The sequence below is a fragment of the Mus caroli genome, chromosome 8 (genome assembly GCF_900094665.2).
Source record: "Mus caroli chromosome 8, CAROLI_EIJ_v1.1, whole genome shotgun sequence".
NCBI classification, from domain to species: Eukaryota; Metazoa; Chordata; class Mammalia; order Rodentia; family Muridae; genus Mus; species Mus caroli.
In genome coordinates this window covers 64,773,622-64,793,289 of record NC_034577.1, presented here as the reverse complement: position 1 = coordinate 64,793,289, position 19,668 = coordinate 64,773,622, and the positions used below count along the sequence as shown (strand labels likewise).

General features: G+C 50.2%; 1 protein-coding gene across 2 annotated transcripts in view; it reads right to left on the bottom strand.

Moving 5' to 3' along the window:
• Nucleotides 1-519: 519 nt before the first annotated feature.
• Sin3b (SIN3 transcription regulator family member B) overlaps nt 520-19,668 on the bottom strand; it is a 35,670-nt gene continuing 16,521 nt past the window's right edge. Inside the window, exons 6-19 of one of the 2 annotated variants that reach the window (XM_021169681.1) lie at nt 19,424-19,543; nt 17,346-17,435; nt 16,981-17,099; nt 14,151-14,358; nt 13,809-13,925; nt 12,160-12,398; nt 10,923-11,106; nt 8,507-9,056; nt 8,170-8,339; nt 5,332-5,505; nt 5,035-5,127; nt 2,118-2,212; nt 1,653-1,857; nt 520-1,529 (exon numbers count right to left, since the gene is read on the bottom strand). In XM_021169681.1, coding sequence (XP_021025340.1) covers nt 1,299-1,529; nt 1,653-1,857; nt 2,118-2,212; nt 5,035-5,127; nt 5,332-5,505; nt 8,170-8,339; nt 8,507-9,056; nt 10,923-11,106; nt 12,160-12,398; nt 13,809-13,925; nt 14,151-14,358; nt 16,981-17,099; nt 17,346-17,435; nt 19,424-19,543 — 2,595 coding nt within the window. In that variant the 3' untranslated portion in view covers nt 520-1,298. Of the gene's footprint in view, nt 1,530-1,652; nt 1,858-2,117; nt 2,213-5,034; nt 5,128-5,331; nt 5,506-8,169; nt 8,340-8,506; nt 9,057-10,922; nt 11,107-12,159; nt 12,399-13,808; nt 13,926-14,150; nt 14,359-16,980; nt 17,100-17,345; nt 17,436-19,002; nt 19,181-19,423; nt 19,544-19,668 lie in introns of those variants that run through there. The other variant, XM_021169682.1, reaches the window with a different exon arrangement.

The window sequence follows — 19,668 nt, the reverse complement described above, 5'->3', positions numbered from 1 at the left end:
TCTAAACAGGGTTTTTCTGTGTAGCCCTCCCTGGCCATGCTGAACTCTCTGTAAACCAAGCTAGCCTCAAACTCAATGATCCTCCTGCCAGGATGGGGCTTAAAGGCCTACGCCACCACCACCCAGTCCCAGCATAATTTTTTTTAAAAGAAATCTGTTACAGCGTAAAGTAGTTTGTGAGTAAAGCCCAGTGTATGTGGCCTTTTTGTCTCCTTCCACCAGGTGGAGCCTGGGGATCAAACTCAAGGTCCCTTTAGTTACTGTACTATCCACACCTCCAAATTAGTTTGTATAATCACAACCCAAGTGTGAAATAGAGATGCCTCTATTGAATGTGAAAAGGTAATTGGAAGACTATATTCTAGAAAGCACTCCCAGATTGAGGGAACTGCTGTCACTTTGGGCAGTTTCTGCCTCGCTGAGGAAAGACCTTGGAGGGGCTGCTGATGCCACTTGAGACTTAGCTGTGTGCAAGACCTGGCTGGGACTTTTGTAGGAAATGACGAAGGACCCTGAGGCTTGGCATCAATATTTAACTTTAATGTGCAAATAAATAGAAAAAAAAAACCTACATTCAAAACAGCTGCAAATGGAGGTCAAAGCTGGAACAGAAATTGCTCAAAAACGTTAAGGAGCAGATCCCCAGAAGCATGCAAGTGTGCCCGGGCTCCCCTCTGGGGAAGGGAGGCCCAGAGGGTCCGAGGCGGCTTGGGGTCCCCACGTGCAATGCCCGTCTCAGGAAAGTAGGATGTGTCCAAGGTGCCCATGGATCCTTTGAGAGGCACACAGCCAGGCCTGGGCAGGCACACCTGCTCCCCAGTGCCCAGGCCCGGAGTAAAAAAAAATACAAAAAACAAAACAACAACAAAAAACAATTAACAAACAAACAAAGAACGGCTCAGGAAACTTCAAGAACAAGTGCTCTCTGAAACCTTGGGTTTGGCATGGTGACATGGCCCTGCAGAGGGCAACTGTAGGACAGCGGATGGTTCACAGGCCCACAGGAAGGTCTCTCCCGTGGGAAGCCAGGGGAGCTGCTGCTTCAAAAGTCATGACCACTATGAGCACAGGAAGGAATAAATACATGTGCAAACGTCATCTTGAACTCTGCTGGAAGGGGCTGCCCTACTGGGGACAGTCCCTGCTGTTGCCTGGGGTCTAGTCTACACTGCCAAGAGCTTATAGCTCCTGCTTGCTTGAGGTCAAGGTACGACCCCAGGCTCAAAGTGACAAAAACCCTCTTGGGAGCAGAAGATGTGGTGTGTGTGGGGTTCGTGTGCTGGGGGCCCTCCAGATGTTCAGGGTGAAGCAGGGCGGCGGCTGTACTGCACTCGGTAGCGAGTCACCGGCAGCCCATGAACGTGCGCAGTCTCGCAAAGCGTCTTGCAGGGTACCATGTCCTCCTCTTCCTCACCCATCAGCCAGTCCTGCACCAGCCCTGCTGCCGCCACAGTTACATTGTCCTCCAGCCAGCGACCATGCCACTCCTCGAAGTGCCGGTGGTGGCGCAGCAACACCAGGGGCTGCACCTGCGGGGGGTCGAGGGGGGTCTGTAAACTCCTGGGGACAGAGTGTGGGTCTCCCAGGCTCTGGGTTTTATGGTGAGGGACTCACAGGTTCAGGGCTAGGGCAGTTGGGCATGGATGTGGCACCTGCTTGGCACGACATAGTGTCCCACGGCGGTACATGTAGTCCTCAGAGTTGACGATGAACACCATCTTGTGTGTGCCCAGGCGGAACCGGCAGTCCACATCACAAGCACTCTCCACGCCCATGAGCCGCTTCCAGGAGCTCTTAGCCTCACCGCGCATGGCACGTACCTGCTCACACTGCCAGCGCCGGAACTTCTTCAGGTTCCTGCAGGGACAGGGCCTCGGGGAGGGAACTTGTGGGCTCCAGAGGCCAGGGAGATGGGGACGGAGGCCCACCCAGAGCCCAGCATGCGTGATATGTCATCATCCTACCCTCAATTTCTGAATGCTTCTCCCAGCAGGGCTAGTGGGTTACCCCCTCTGCTCCTTGGGTGGGGACTGCTGTCCTGTGATTGCCTCCTACATTCCCTGCACTCCCCCCACCCCCATGTCATATCTCATTGCACAGCAGGACCCTGCTCTCACCTCTGCAGGAACACCGGCTTCAGCAGGAAGCCTTCAGTAGATGAGCTGGATGCACCCTCAGAACCAACATACTGCTCCACATAGCGAGCCAGGTGCTAGGCATGGAAGAACACAACCTTGGATAAGGTGGCCTGCATCTTATCCTGGATCCCAAATCAGAAGAGCATGAGAGTTTGTACTCCAACTCCAAAATATAAGGGAACCAGTCATGGCTGATGGTCTGATGTGCTGTGCACACAAAACCCCAGACTGATGCTTCCAGCAAGGGTTCTGCTGTGAAAGGACACTACAGCCTGATTATACTTAGGTCTGGGACCAGCTTGTCATGCCTCTATGGGTAAGTCTAGGCAGTCACATGGTGTTCTCACTTGGGAGGTACATCTTGGTACAGGAAGGTGGACAGTGCAGAGCATCAAAGTATAAAAGGCTGGAGAGTGGCTCAGGGGTGGAGCATCTACCTAGAATCCCCCAATGAGGGGCTGGGGGGGGGGGTAGAGCCCCTGCCGAGAACATACTTCCCCCCACCCAAGAGGCATGTCTGGGCATAGAGTGACAACCTAGAATCCTCCTGTGAAGGGTTGGGCAAGTGGCTCAGGGGTAGAGTCTCCTAGGAAGAGGGACCCTTAACTGAAGAATTGCTTCCATCAGATTAGAGTGTGGACATGACTGTGTGTGGACATGTGAGTGTGGACATGAGTATGGCCATTTTGATTCCTCATTGATGGAAGGCCCAGCCTACTGTGGGCAGTACCACCCTGCTTATCACAGCAACCACGACTGTCTCCAGACCAACTCCATGAAATGTTTTCTCACCACTTGGGAAGGGAAAAGGGCAGGGGGTGTGGTCATCACTTGCCTTTGACTTTATGGGGGGTGAGTGTGTGTTGGGGGGATTAGTTAAGGAACAGAGGCTGTGGGGAAGGAGGCTTTTGGCTGCAGCAGACAGGAGTCTGTGCAGAGGTGCCCTCGGGTGCCACACCACCTTCAGTAGGATCTGTGTGACAAGTTCCACAGACTGAGGCAATTGACCTACAAAGGGGGAGGCCTCCTGGAACTGGTTGTGGAACTCTTCGACAGAGAAAAATTATCGAGCCATAGTTCTCATGGCAATCTATCTGTTTTGTTTTTCTCTTATTCCTTTTCTTATTTACAAGTTCCTGGTAGCCTAGGCCAAGATCTTAAATGAGAATAATGGGTAAGAAAGCATTCCTAGAGATGGGGTCACTAACATGACCTTATCCCCAGGGAAACAGATGCTTTACTTTCTAAATCATTTATAAAACTATGATGATAGATACAAACTTTCCCAACAATAAAATTTCATATGGCTACACATGTGTCATCAGAGGTAGGTTTTGGTATATGGTAAAGAAAGCCTTAATTAGAAAGAATTAAAGTAGTTTAAATTTATGCGTTGAAGATATATTAAAAAAAAATCAGGCATTAGATGTTAAATAATTGACCATATGGGGCTGGAGAGTTAGCTCAGCAGTTAAGAGCACTGACCACAAAGATTTATTAACCTGCTCCTGGAAATATGCCATTAGCCTTGGATAACTGCCCCACTGAATACATCCTTTTAGAATTGTTATATTTTGATGATTTATATTAATAATGATGTTACCTGTTCTGTTTGTGATTTACTGAATACATAGTTTCAAAGTTGTAAGGCTTGGATGATTTTTGTGCTTTACTGTGCCAAATGATTTTTGTTGGTATTTGTGATTGTTTCACTGGATATAGTTTCTAAGAGATGTGATGTTTGGTTTTTTAATGGATAAAATCTCCTGCTTGAGAGCTGCAAAATACACTCCGATTCACCACCGAATCCTTACCCACCTAGCTTTGAGGGCCCTCATTCCAGGGACCCCCATATCCAACTGGGATGGCTTGTGGCACTCAGGTCTAGCCTCTGCTCCCTCACTCCTACCTCTCTGTGCTTAGCCAGTTCAGCCGAAGACAGGAAGGTGTGGCCAACAGGGCCCTTGCTTTCCTATACAACTTATCTACAGATTGTCTGGCCCAGAGGGAGGATGGAGAGGGGGCTTGGTGTGTGTCTGGTTCTGGGCCTCCAGAACCTTGGGACCTATATGTGACCTCATTTGCAAATAAGGCACACACAATCAAGGTGAGTCTGTAGAAGGTGTCAGTCCTCCTTTTATATTCTAGTTTGCAGCACTGGGGACAGAACTCAGGGCCCACCCCAAGCTAGGCAAGTGTCTACCACCTAGCTTTTGGGACACAGGGTTTCTCTGTGTAGACCTGGCTGTTTAGGAATTTTCTCTTAGAGATCTACCTGCTTCCTGGGATTAAAGGCATGATAGCTATCCCTAGGCTTTTTTTTAAAAAAACATTCAAGAAAGAACCCCAGTGAGGTTGCTCCTATCCCTTAGCCTCTTGAACAAGGACCCCAGGATTGTGTTACCACATCTAGCAGAAGACACAAGAGAGACACAGAACTATTCAGAAGGCAGAGCCACATAGAAAGGCAGAGGTGGAGTGATGGAACTACAAGCCAAGGACAGCTGGAGCCCTCAGCAGTGGCAGAGGTTACAAGTGGCCTTTGAACACCTCTGAAGGTTGGGACCTCAGCGCCCCTTCCATTTGGATCCCAAGCTTCCTGGATGAGAGGACAGGCTCTGCTTTAGCAACGTCCTGGCCTATGGTTACTTGTGAAGGCCACAGAAAGTTACTGTGAATTCTGACATTCTGAATAACAGGCATACAGGGACCCTGGAAATCACCAAGAAGACAGAAGAGAAGACAAGCAGACCAGTGTCCCCAGAGACTGCTTTGAGACTTACATGGGTATGCTGTTAGCTGCAGTTAGGGACGTGGCCAGGACTGTGCCGCTGTGATATGTAGTATGAGCAAGTATATGCAGGGTCAAGGCTGTAGAGGACAGGAACAGACTCACCTGTACCTCCACAGGATCCTCAGTCTGTGCCTCTTCTGTGTCCAGGAGCTCTATGGTCATGATCACCTGACCTCTGCGCTGCAGGAACATTACCTGGGGAGATGGCCATGGTCTGAGCTGCCATCACTCACCCCCATACCCTTAAAAGCCCTGGCACTGCCATGCAAGACAGAGGGACCTGGCAGGTTCTACAACCACTCACAAGTGTATTAAAAGTGCCCCTGTCATCCTGCTCAGCCTTCAGTCCTCTCCCAGTAGCCTTGGCCTTCAGCCCTAGGCCACCCTACAATGTCTCACCTTGAAGCAGTTCTCATCTGCCATGCAGCGCTCCGCCTTCCACTGATAGCTAGTCTCCCGTGCAGCACGGACACATCTGGAGGACAGGTTTCCTCCCGCTGCCCCTCGCTGTTGCTCATTCAGGTACAGCTCTACCACCTTCAGACAAACGTCGTCACTCACCAGATGGTGTAGCTGGCAAAGAGAGAGAACAAGTCCACAGCTGCCACCCCTGAAGACGCTTATACAGCCCCACACAAGACACAAGTCTGTGACTGGGGGATCAGGGGGAAAATGAAGTGGTACCAGTAACAGTCTTTTTCTCTTTCTCTTTCTCTTTCTCTTTTTCTCTCTCTCTCTTTCTTTCTCTTTCTTTTTCTCTTTCTTTTTCTTTTTTTTTCTAATAGGCAGACCAAGCCAGACCAGAGCAGACTAAACCAAACTAGACAAGACCAGCACACATGCCTAGATATAAGTGTACAGAAGAGACAAATGTGCCCTTTGAGAGCACTGACCTCACATGAAACTTCCTTCCAGATGTCTGGGGACAATTCTTTCACCCATTTTTATGAAGACAGACACAATGAGCTGGGAGGCCTGAGGTACTATTGGGCAACCACACACCTCAAGAGTGACTGCACGGACCTTCCCCTCCCATCATCTTTGCATGAAGACATTAAGAGGACATAGGAAACAGGAATAAGGATCTAAGAGGCCAGGCCCAGAGCTTAGCCTTAAAGCGGACAAGCTAGCCACAGTGCCAGCCCTTGGGGAGGACCTGGCTAGGGGCTACAGTAAGGGTCTGGAGCAGCCACAGAAGGGGCCCATCCTGCTTACTCAAATTAGTTTGTTCTATCTTTTTAAAGTAGTTTCTACTGTCTGTGACAGGGTAAGGACATGGTGGTATGTGTGTGTGTGTGTATGTGTGGTGTGTGTGCATGTGTGTGTGTGTGTTCACCCAAGGAAGCCAAAGAACAATGGGTATCCTTTTCCATCTGTCTCTTTATTTCCTTGAGATGGAGACTGGGGATGGAGTCCCCTACTGGACCTAGAGTCATCCTTATGTCCAGCAAGCCCCAGACATCCTCCTGTCTCTATCCTCCATACTGTGGGGTACATGAGTGTGTTGAACAGTTTTATCTCAATTTGACACAGCAAAAGTCATCTAAGAGGAGGAAACACCAATTTAAAAAAAAAAAAAAAAAACACCTCCATGAGACTGGCTGTAGGCAAGTCTATAGGACATTTTCTTAATTAGTTATTGATGAGGGAAGGCCCAGCCCATTGTGGGTAGTGCCACCCCTAGATTGGTGGTCCTGGGTTCTGTGAGAGCTGCCAATGAGCAGCACCCTCAATGGTTCTGCTTCAGCTCCTGCCATCAGGTTCCTGTGCTGCATGAGTTCCCACCCTCATCGCTTTCAATGATGAACTGTTATATGGAACTCTAAGCTGAAATCAACCTTTTCCTCATCACCTTGCTTTGGCCAGGGTGTTTCATCGCAGTAATAGTAACCCTCAGACAAGGAGCATGTTGCCATGCCCAACTCCCTCCAGGGTGCTGGGGATTTGAATTTAGGTCTTCATGATTGAACACAGCAAACATTCCTATGCAGTAAGCTATCTCCTCAACCTTGAGAGGTTACTTTAGAAGCTTAGCCAAAAGACCTCGTCTGATCCAATCACCTAATGCCAACAATGAGGCTTCTGTCCCAGGGACTATGGCCCTCTACTGCCCCCCTCCCCCCCCGCCCCCCACCTGGCTGTCCTGACATTGTGTGTGCAGCCCAGAAGCTCTACTTCCCCATCACCCAGCTATAGCAGTCACTGCTGTGGGCAGGAGCACAAAGGCACAGACTCACTCCTGCATCATACATACAAAGCTGAGGTGCTTAAAGAGAAGTATTGGGGGAGACCATATCAACTGCTGGCTGTGATACGCTGGGCAGGATGAGCTGGAGAGCAACTTGGTGCAAGTCAGGGTCTCTGGCTCCCCTCAGGGACAGGACATCCAAACATCCCACAGTGGTCACAAGAGGTCAGACCATGAACCACTGTGGGTGTGACCTCACCAACCACTAGTAGGTGCCACTGCTCCATAGCAAGTCAGAGCCCATTGTAGATGTGACCCAGCAGACACAGGGATGAAGAGCAGTCATTGCCAGCATGCAGCTACTTCCACACAGCTTGAAACCTCTATGCAGAATCAGTGTGAGGAAGGCTTGCTCATCAAAACACCCTGAGTGGCCCCTGGAGGCCTGAGCACTTCCTGTTTATGTACTTTACATCAGGCCCTGGTCTCCATGCCTAGCACCATAAAGGATAGGCAAATAAGTTCTTGGGGCCAGTGTGATGGTTCAGCAGGAGAAGGCACGTGCAGGCAAGCCTGACAGCCTGAGCTGAGAGCTCTGTCCCTGGACCCACACAGGGGAAGCAGAGAGGCCCGTCCTGCAGGCATCCTGACTGCACGGCTCTCACGTCCATGCACACATAAATGGATAAATATACGTAATAAAAAGGTCATTAAGCCCTGGGAGATAATAGCTTTCTAAAGCACTTCCTGTGACTGACTGGGCTCAGAAGACATTTCCCCAGAAGGCGCAGCTTTGTGCCAGGATTCTCATTTTGCATTTTGGAACAGGTGGGGTATAGGGATGGACTTAAGAGATGGTTACAGTGCTAAATGCTATGAACTATGGATGCACTTTAAGGGGTTGATTCTGTTGTGTGAATTTCACCTCACTGAAACAAAAGTATAGACTTGCTGTGTGGACCCTGTGTTGAAAGGACCAGTTTCCAAGGTGACAAGGACAAAGTGACAGGAGAATTCCCCTGATCCTGCCCTCCCCTGACCAGTCTCACCTGGCGGGCAATGTTCTGCACTAGCTTGTCCATAGTGAAGCCAATGTAGGCATGGATGGTGAACATCTCACGGAGAGTGTCCTCATACTGCGTGGGGTCGATGCTCCCCTCTAGCAGGCTCCGCACCATGTCCAGGAAGGCCGGGTAGTACTCCTCCAGCTCCACTTCACCTGGGGAAGGAGGGTGGTCACTTGAATCTCTTGCTGAAAGCAGCAGCCTGGACTCCCTAAGCAGGACTTGCTAAGGAGGCCCTATCCCTGGTCCACCACCACCCTCCATTAAGGTGACCTAAAGGGACAGAGGCTAGCCCAGAGCCTCACTCAGCCCAGGCACTCACTAGGCTGCTTGAGTCGCAGCTCCATGGCGGGGTCTGCAGCCTTCTCACGGCGGCCCTCGCACAGCAGCTGCTCCCTCTCCTGCTCTCGTCGATGCTCTAGCAGCTGCTTCTGCGCCTGCCGGTAGATCTTGAGCAGGCGAGCACACAGCGTCTGGTGCAGCCGCAGGAAGAAGTACCAGTTGTTGTTGGCAAAGAACAGACTGTACACATCGTCCAGGACCTTGGGTGGTTCTGGAGATGCATCTGTGGGGGGCTTCTCATCTGTGGGCCTGCGGCGCTCAGGCTCAGCGCTGTCCCGGTCTCGGTCACGCTCATCGGCAGAGTCATCAGAGGTGCTGGGGCACTGCTGCGAGAAGAACAGGCTGGGCAGGAAACGGTGAAGCAGCTGGCGGATAGTGCCCTGGTCCTCTTTCTGAATGGCTGGCTGCCGCTTAACATAGTAGCTGATGAGTGCTGCTGCGTCCTCTAGGATCTGTCGGTCCTCATACACGAAGATAAGGTGTGGCTCACTGGAAGGCGCACTGCGGCCCTCCGAGTGCTGCTCCTGGTGCTGCAAAGTGTGGCAGTCAGCGGGCATGGCCTGCCCATCACCCAAGCCCCACTTCCAGCATAACCTCCAGCCTCCTTAGAAAGGATGAGTGATCTTGGCACACACCGAAGGAATAAGGGTTATTTATCCAACCTTTCTCTCATCTCACAGTATCACAGCTGCCCTGGTAGGGTCCAGCTCCCAGCCAGTCTACAGCTCTCAACTGGGCAAACCAAGGCCCTCTCACTGCAGGTGGATGTTAGCACTAGAGGACTGTAATGAAAGGAGAGACCTCCCACAGACGTGGCTAAGGAGTAAGGTCTCCATAAGGTGAGGCTCAGAGTTCAGAGTGGCCCAGGAGCCTTCAGCCATCTGTCACTCACTCAGTTCTACTACTCCACAGGGCTCTCAGTGCCTCCCCCATTCCATTAAAACAGCTTGCCACCTGCCCAGCTCCTTAACCAACAAGAAATGAGGGGTGGGGGAGATTTCCCCCAGGCTCTTAGAGACCTTAGCCCTCAACCTACTGTCTGCAGTCATCTCTTGGGCTGGGCTCCTTTCTGCTGTGTACAAGGCCTCTGAGCATGTCCAGGTGAACCTCTTTCCCGTACACCACCCCTTAATGTTGATGTGGATAATAGCATTCCCAAGCTCAAAGGTGACCACTACTTGATCCTCCCTCAACCCAAGGAGCTGTCTTTGCACTTAGGCCCTCGGTCGATGGCAGCACCAACTCCAGACACTGTCTCTTTAGATAGGGCTGAGTATCTTCTCAGCTCTCATAGTCAGTGCACGGTGAGCTTCTGGGGGTCCCTCAAACACCATCTCTGGCAGGATCCAGTTTGTCAGTTTGTAGATCACACTCCCTAACTGAAGGCCAGGAAGATCAACTCAGTACTTTAGAGACTCATGGCCAGAGTGGGCTCAATGACCTAGCTACTACAGTGCCTCAACACAGCCTGGGACTCCTCTAACCTTCCAAGACCCTTGTTTTGTTCAGGTCACTGTGCTTTGTCAGCTGGGCCATTTGGAAAGAGGAACCATGGAGGAACTGCCTGCATCAGGTTGACTCATGGGGCATTTCTTAGCTCCTGCCTCAAGTTCCTGCCCTGACAGCTCTGAAGATGAACCTGAAGGCTAAATCAACCCTTTCCTCCCCATGTTGCCTTTGGTCATGGAGCTTAGCACAGCACAAGAGCAAATTAGAATCTGGATACAAAGTGTCCAAAGGGCTTACTCTTCCTTGGTAGAGCCAATCAACCGAGAGGGCTCATGGCCAGATGACACAAGAGTAGCTCCCTAAGAGGCATTACTGGGAAGCTGGGCAGGCTTCCTGTACCTTTCCTGAGATCTCATGGTAGCATCTTGCTAGAGCCTAAGCAATGGAGGAGCTAGGCAGCTATGGGCTGAGATTTCTAAACTCATGAGCCAACACTAGCTTTCTTCTTTTGAATGGTTTCTCTCACATGCTTGTCATAGGAATGGAGACTGATTTAGTAATATATGGACACCTCAAAACTCTTTTTTCCCCATGTGGTTACCTCAACTTTTAACCCAGGCCTCAAATTAGGCAAGACCCGACACTACCACTTCTGCCTTCAAAGGTCAGGCCATGGGAACTGCAGAGATGGCTCAGCAGTTAAAGGTGCTTGATGTTCCTGCAGAAGACCTGAGCTGGATTTCCAGTAGCTCACAGACACCTACCTGCATCTCTAGCTCTAAGGGGTAGCACACCTCTGACCTCTGAATGACTTAGGTGCAGCAGAGAAAGCCCAGGAAACATCTAGCAAGCAGCATCCTTTCATACCTCAGTTTCCCCATCATAAGGCAAGCATGGTGTGATTTCAGGTGTGAGGAGATTGGTAGTCCCTGCCCAGCATGCCTCACCTCATCATAGACACTTTCGATCTCATTGAGCAGGCTCTTAGAGCGCAGTGCCTTGGTGTCATTCTGCTTGAAGTTCACAGCCTGGTGGTCCAGGGACTTGAGGTATGCTTTCTCGTACTGCTCACGCCAGATCTTGTTGAAGCCCTGCTGGGCCTCCCGCCACTCCTCCTCCTTGGCCTTCAGCCTGTAGGGAGAGGGGCTCAGTGCCTAATAGCTGGACCCTCCTGTGACCCCTGGAGAAGGGCCCAGCTTCCTCATAGCAATTACACATTTGGTCTGTGTGGCACCAAGCAAGCCAGCATGAGGGAGGCTAAGGCAGAAGGATATCCAGTTCTAGCTGGCCTGGGTTACAGTAAGAAAGCCTCAAAACAACAACAAAAAAAGAGCCTGGCAAGGTGGTGCAAGAATGTCATCCCAGCACTTGAGGAACTGGAGTCAGAAGGCTCCCTGGGCACATGGTAAGTCCAATGCCAGTCTGAGCTACATAAGACCCCATCACCAAAATAAACAAAAGAAAACAAAACAAACACCTCCCACACTGAGAGGGGGGAAGGGGAAGTAGTCCTACATAGTCAACATGGCTACTTAAAAAATTTTTGTATTTATTATTTCATGTGCATGTGTATACCACATGCATATGGTGACCCTGTGGTTACAGATAGCTGTGAGCCACCATGTGGATGCTGGGAATTGGACAGGGTCCTCTGGAAGAGCGGCAGTGCTCCTAAATGCTAGCCAGCTCTCCAACAGTGGCTGGTTTAAGCTCTCCACCTCCTCCCAGACACCCAGCAGCCCACACAGCTCTGACACTAACCCTGCTGAGAATCACAGCTCAAACCGTGGGCTAGCACAGGGCTTCATGGCATGTCAATAGACAATGGGCTAGGGATCCTTGTGTTTTGGTCATAATCCACACTTTGAATCCCAGGTCTCAACCAGACCTAAGTGGGACACTGAAGAGAAGGGTGCATCTCCACGGGACACTGAAGCACATGTACTGCCACGGGTGCTGTAAGTCACCAAGAGGTCATGGATAGGTACATGTGTGTAGATTTTATGTAAGTAAAAGGTGAGACTGCTTGTTCATACCCAGAGATGTCCAAGAGCCTGGTTGTTAAGACTTTGTTCAGGACTAGGTCAGCTGGAGGCTGACCTGAAGAGACAGTCGAGTGACTCCATTGGTCAGGAACCCTGGTAGCTCTCCCGAATCAGGGACAGGAGTAGGAGAGGGGGATACCTTTTCAGAACGACAGGCACAGCGGTGGCAGGGTTCCTCTTCAGGCTCTCAATGACCTCTGGGGCCTTGTCTCCATAGATGCGGTGTATGGCACGGCGTTGAATCACCTCCGATGTGCCACCCAGGCAGTCATCCAGGCGGAGCTTCTCCTGGTCCTCAGGAGCCATCCGTGACAACTTCTTCTGCACACTCTCCAGCACTCGGATGGTGGCCAGGTTGGTCTCCAGGACAACATCCAACTGCAGGGAGGAGGCAGGCATGGTCAGAACTGGGAACTGGTGGGTGGTTAGGAGCTGTCAATGGAGCCAGTAAGTGTGGTTGTCTACCAGAGCACACCTGTGTGGGAAGAGCAGTGTTCCAGTAACAGCAGTGACACATACCACCACTGGAGGGCGCTTGATACATACACACAGGTGCTTGCGTGTGTGTGCGCTCTCTCTCTCTCTCTCTCTCTCTCTCTCTCTCTCTCTCTCTCTCTCTCAGTCTGATCACCTGCCACACTGCCACTGAAGTTTAGCAGTGGGTGTCATAGTATTAATGGGAGCAGGAAGACTGTGTCCTAAGACAACCTTGCCTCAAACATAACACGGGGCCTGGTGCTCCAGCCATAGACTGTCCTCATGGGTGGGTGGCAATGTTTAGGAACGGGCCTCCTTTATGTCCCAACCACCATGGGGTACCATAAGCAGGCTTTGCCAAGTATGTCACTTTTGAATTGTACTTCCCAGAGGCTGCTAGACTCTGGTTCATATAAACTGTCTTGTCCATGGGACATGTCCCAGCAGAAGTTGGAAACACACACACAGAGGAAACAGGTGGAGGGCATACACTCGTCAGTCATCCTAGCATTTGAAAGGCTAAGGCAGGAGGGTCACAAGCTCCACACTAGCCTGGGACAAAGAGAGGCATTTCAAAGAGAAAAGCAAGGGCTGCATAGCTGGCTCATGGGGTAAGAGCTCTAGCTGTCCTTCCAGAGGACTGGGATTTAATTCCTAGCACCCACATGGTGGCTCATAACTGTTCCTAACTCCAGTTCCAAGGCATCCAATGCCCTTTACTGGCCTCTGTGGACACCAGACAGACATGGAAGCAAACACCCACACACATAAAATGAAAATAAATCTTAAAAACAAAAAGACATGCAGATATAAGCTTGAAGAAGGGGAGTCAGGATGAAATGAGGTGCCTTGTCTGTCTGTCCCCAGGAGGAACACTTGCTTAGGTCTGAAGAACTCAACTATAACTTTAATAAGAAATGAAGCTAACTTAGCCAGGCAATGGTAGTACACATCTTTCATTCCAGCACTTAGGATCAGAATCTTTTGAGTTCGAAGTCAGCCTGGTCCACAGACTGAATTCCCAAACAGTGAGAACCACATAAAGAAAGCCTGTCTTGAACAATCAAAAACAAAAAAGTAAAGCTAACTTAGTTTAAGTTAACTAACCCACTGTCTTTAGCTGAAAGGAAGAGTTAAATGCTGTGCTGCAGCTCAAGAGCTGGCAGAGCTGGCAGCCAGGGAGAGCTGTTCTACAGCACTGGCACTGTTTGGTGGCAGAGGAAAGAGACTACAGGACTAGGCTGTACAAGGAAGGTGTGGGCTGGGAGGACAGAGGACAGCAGGATGGGCAGCCAGAAGTGTTTCACCTACTTCAAATCTCTCATCCTCACAGCGATGCAGCTGCTCCTCATAGGGCGTCTTCTTGGAGCTAACAAAGGTGGAGTCTTCAGACCAGGATGGAAAGGAGACCCATGTATCATTCAGGACCTGGACCAGAGGACAGAGTGTCACTAAGTACACTTGGGGACGGGCAGAACTGAGCAATGATAAAGTTGACCACGTTTCCACTCCAGTGTGAGCTGTAAGTACTGCCATCCAACAGGGCGTGAAGCTCAGGTGGCCTCTGCTGGCACCCCTCAGGTATCAAATGTCATCAGGAAGTCTGGACCCATGTGTGGTATAGAGGGCTGACCTGTACCCCAAGGGTGCTACCTCCTTGCAAATGGCAGTCCTTCCGCTGCACTTGGGCTGCTGGTAGGTCTTGGGAAGTGCCCGATAGCTGGATCCTATTCGCTTACAAGACGCATAGTCAATTTCTCTGCTTATCCCATCGCCAGACCGGTCACTCATAGGTGGTGCAAAGGACAGCTCTTTCACTCCCAGGAAGGACTTGAACTGTGCAAAGAGTTCTGGAAATTTCCTTCAAAGACAGACAGAAACTTTAAGTGAACACTAGGCCTTTTGAGAATGTTCTAGAGTCATGACAATAGCCTTGTAGATATGGAACTTCAAAGATGGCCTGAATCAGAACTCAATGTTAGGAAAGAGAGGAGGTTTCTCTCTCACCAATACCAATCAGTCTTATAGCTATAGACCTTGCCAGCTACATTAGACCACAGCAGCAAAGCACACTGGGAATAACCTCTGTGGGTCTCACTGCTTTGATTTTCTGTCCCCAACTTGAAAAAAGTAAGAGGGGGCTAGGGTGATGGCTCAGTGGTTAAGAGCACTGGTTTCTTTTCCAGAGGACCAGGGTTCAATTCCCAGCAACCACATGTTGGCTCACAACTGTCTGTAACTCCAGTTCCAGGGAATCTGGCACACTCACACAGACATACATGCAGGCAAAATACCAATGCACATGAAATAAAAATTAATTAATCAACTAAAGAAAAAGAAAAGAGAACGAAACAAAGAGGGTAGAGTGGCACATGTCTTTCAACCCAGAACTCAAGAGACAGATCTGGATAGATCTTGATAAGTTTTAGGCTAGCCTGGTCTACAGAGCATGTTCCAGCATAGCCAGAGCTATGAGATCCTGTCTCAAAAGAAACAAACACACACTCAAGTGTCCCAATGGCCCTGTGACCAACCAGTCAGCAACAAGTGTTTATAGCCAATTTGTGCCCAAGCCACGGTCTAGAAATGAACCTAGTTCTAGGCTAGACATGACCTCCTTTAAGTTATTCAAAACACAGACAGACGCCAGCCTTGACCCTAATCCCAAACCCTCAAGCCTTGGACATTAGCCCCTTCTAGTCACTGGCTGTTCCCAGGCCTGGGCAGAGCACCCCTCAGAAGGCCATAGGCATCACAAAGTTCCCTAGGTCCTATGCTGGAGTCCTGTGATAGGCTGGGTCGATCTTCCTTGTACTGTTTCAGGTGACTCCAATGGCTGCTACAGCCTAAGGAGGGTGAAACTAGACTCCAGAGTCAGAAGCCCAGGACTGGCCACTGCCTTAGATTGCCCTTGATCCAGGCCTTTGATGCCACACACTGCAGTCACAGACTGTTTCTGTAAATAAAGCTTTATTGGCATGCAGTCCTGCCTGATTTGCTTGCTTCAATCCATGGCTGCTCTAGAAGACAGAATGGAGAACAGCTGTGTCCACCAGGGCTATCTTCCTGGGTGAAGCTTCCCTCCTTCCCCCACACAGGCCCTTGTGGGTTCATTCTCAGAAGTCAGGATGGAATAGGATGCATGTTAATGGGACACTTTCAGCAACTGACATCCAATGTCACCTCAATTTCTGTTCATTTTTTTACATAATACCTTCTGTTTGTATCCCATGTGTGCAAGGAAGGCACATGTAACATGCAAGTCAGCAGACTGTCCACTGCAGGAGAGGATATGCACAACATAGTATACATACATGTAAAAACGTGAAAAACAAAAAAAAGAGACAATATCATCAAGTCAGCAGACTGTCCACTGCAGGGGAGAATATGCACAACATAGTATACATACATGTAAAAACAACATACATACATACATGTCAAAACGTGAAAAACAAAAAAAGAGACAATATCACACTCAGGCTGCTTTCTCTTACAGCATCCTGCCAAAAGACAGAACTATACATCACCAGTTCCCAAGTATCAACATCTATAACTTGCAAATTGCAGGTAAAATATCTACTCAACAGTTATAGCTCCCACGCTGTCATAGAATCAAGAGCCATAATCTGAGCCATGGGAAGTCAAGGGTGCTGCCCACACACAGTGTACAGGGTCACTCTGGACCCAGGGAGGGTTGGCTCCTGTCACCTCCTAGCACTAGGGCCATGCTCTCTCCAAGTCCTTCTTTTACAAATGTGAGGCTCTCAACAATAACTGGGGAACAACTTTAATAAAGAAAACCACAGGTGGGCAAGATGGCTCAGTGGGTAAAGGTGCTTACTGCCAACTTTGATAACCTAAGTTAGCTTCCTGAGACCCACATGATGGGCGAGAACCCATCTAAAGTGGAAATTTCAGGTATCTTTGGAAACTCAGTTATGTCATATGATGTTTTGCTGAAGCAGACATGTGAGAGGACGTGTGATGTTTAGAAAGAATATACATATGACCCCCACAGCCAGTAGTGGGAGACTCTGGCGCTCTCCAGGCGGCTGGCTAGTCTTCTGCTGCTCACCTGGCTTTGGGTTGCTGATTTTGGCGGAACTTTGTGGTTTCTTCTGGATCAAACTGCCTGCTGTTGCTGACTTGTGAGTGATGACTGCTGAATAGCCCCAAAGAACTATTTCTAAACAGGTCTGCAACTCCCATTTCCTATTAACCTTTCTTTTCTACTACCTCTGGTGGGTGGTGGGCTAAAAGGGAGGCTGAAGCATGTAAGAACTCTTATTAAAGTAGGTTTTGAATAATCTAAGCCTATACCCATCCAAGAACTTGTTCTCTGGTCTGTACCTGTGCACACATAGGAAATAAACTTAATGTTTAAAACAACAAATTACATGAACAAACTTTACAACTCACTTGCCCTGGGTCTGGCTGGAATAGGAGAAGAAAGCCCAGGAGTTAGGAGTCGGGAGCCACTCACCCCAGGAATGGACTGACAAGCTGCAGCAACTCAGACCCGGACACCAGCTCCTGATTGAAGAGCGCAATGCAGCGCAGAAAGTTCTCATACACCTCCTGGCTCTTCAGCACCCTGCGCACCTGTGAGAGTAAAGAGATAGGGACACTAGAGACACGGCTGCAAAAGATGTGTGCACCAGGCAGAAGCCTCATAGATGTGTCTGTATGGAAGGATATGTGCATGACCCTGAACTGTCTGGGCTGGCTCTGCGGTCTACTCTGCTCTCCCCCACGCACCACAGTAGCCCTGCTTCCAGGGCCCGACACAAGGCATTGGCAGGAAGCAGCTGTGTCCAGACGGAGAGGGCCTTAGAGGGCCTCGCTCACCTTGTCAAAGAAGGAGAATTCCTGCAGTGTGCCGTATTTCCCCACGGCAGCGATGGACAGGTCTTTGGTGCCTCGGAGCTTCATCTTCTTCTGCGGAGAGAAACCCTTGTCTTAATGGTGTCCCCACCACAAGGAGCAAGGATGCATGGAACCCGGGGTCGGCAGGACCCTGTCTTGGGCACCCTAGGTATATCCGGCTGCCCAGCATCAGGGGGCTTGCTGCTCCCTCCTTGGCCTTGTGTGAGGTGGGGCCCCTAACTCAGGACCTGAGGAAAGGCAAAGCCCACAGTAGCACCCTATCAGATCTACAGATCGAACCTGGTGCTGAGGACACTTGGAAGGCTGTGGAGAATATAATCTGGGCTATGGGCATATGCAGTAATGGTCCAAGCTCCACAAGAGCCAGAGAAGACTTGCGGCCTCCGCTTGATTTGACAGCTGCTTGGGAAACCACCTCAGGGTCTGTGCGATAAGTTCTGGATAATTAGAGCTCAAGCCTCACAAGGGCTGAGAGGTGCTTAAAGGGGAAATGGAACTAAGGCGTGGTAAATGCTCCATACATGTGGAACCTAAAGACCAGGCACAAACTGGAAGATAATGACTGGGAAAACGGAACCCAGGACTTTCGGGCATGCTTAGAAGATACTGGGAGAAACAAGAGCGTCACGCATTCCACAACTCTGTGAAATAGAACCTTGTGCATGCTCAGTATACATGGACTAGGAAATGAAAGCCAGGGCCTCACGCATGCTCACAAGAAATTAACTGGGACTCAGTAAACCAGGCCCTTGTCTGCGGTTGGTTGACACTGAGTAGAGAAAGGCTGCACAAGCACCGAGGAAACACCCTGGGAGCTATGTGTGCGCTCTGGGGAAACCCGGGGCAGGGGCATGCTCAGTACATGTTAGTGATGACGGGTTGCCTCACGTGCTGAGGCTGAACTTGGGGACTCGAGATAGCACGTGCCAGTGAACCGTTCCCCAGCCCTTATCCTGGACTCAGGGACACAGAAACCAGTTACTATCTATCCTGTGGGTCATCAGAGGATGACTGAGGGGGGGGGCGGGGGGCAGCATCAGGAGCATCCTGAGGCAGACCGGTGTAAAGCTATGTGCAGACACTGTCTCTGGACTTGAGAGGCAGGGGAATGAGTAAGTGTAAAGAACCATGTCACCAGGCAGTGGTGGCCCACGCTTTTAATCTCAGCATGGGGGGGCGGGGGGGGGGGGGGGGGGGGGGGGGGGGGGGGGGGGGGGGGGGGCAGAGGCAGGCGGATTTCTGAGTTCAAAGCCAGCCTAGTCTACAGAGTGAGTTCCAGGACAGCCAGGGCTACACAGAGAAACACTTGTCTCGAAAAAAACAAAACAAAACAAAACAAAAAAAACCCATGTCAATGCCCAAATGAGCCCTAAAGTTGTTCTCTAATCTCTGAGACATGCCACAGTCATACAAACACATCACACACACATATGAATAAACCAGACTTGGACCTGCATTTGACCCAGGTTCATGGTATGAAGCATACTGCCCCAAGGAGTGAGGTAAAGATGAAAAGGATGGCATGGGAGGAGATTCAAGGGCAGCCCAGGACAGTTTGGGTGTCAAGATACCAGTAATGAATTGTGACTTGAGGTCGACACTGCTGCACATAACTAAATAAACAGAAATGCCAAATCATTTTATTACTGTAGAAAGTCAACTAGAAAACAGAGTGACAGGTCTAGAAATCCACCATCATGGGTGATGAGCAGGACAGGAACTGTTGCCAGCCACCTTCACTCCTCAGCTGTGCAGTAACCAAACCACACAACTGCACATTTCAACTGCAGCCCCACCTACGAAAGAGTCACGACAGTGAAAAGGAGAATGAGCAGTGCACCACACCCATCCTTCCAATTCCCCCTTCCTCCTCTCCTCATATCAAGTTGAGTCAGGAGAGCGAGCAGGCGAGTGATGGCCAGGTCAGCAGTAGATGGTGCTTTCCTACCAGACTAGGCTCTGGCCTCAGGCTCCCCTGCTGCTTGGGCCTCCACACCACTTCTGCCATGTGCAGTGAGAACCCACACATGGACAATTACCTTGGCTGGCGCAGACACAGGGCGCAGGAGTGAAGGCCGAGAGCGTTTCTTGTTGTGTTCCAGACTCTTCTCCTCATTCTTCTGCCCACTGTTCATCTCGCACGCCCCATTGCCTGTAAACTAAAGACACAAACACAGGAGGTGGTCAGATGGTGTACTGGCTGGCTGTGTCAACTTGACACAAGCTAGAGTCATTGGAGGAAGGAGCCTCAGTTGAAAAATGCCTCTATGAGATACAGCATTTT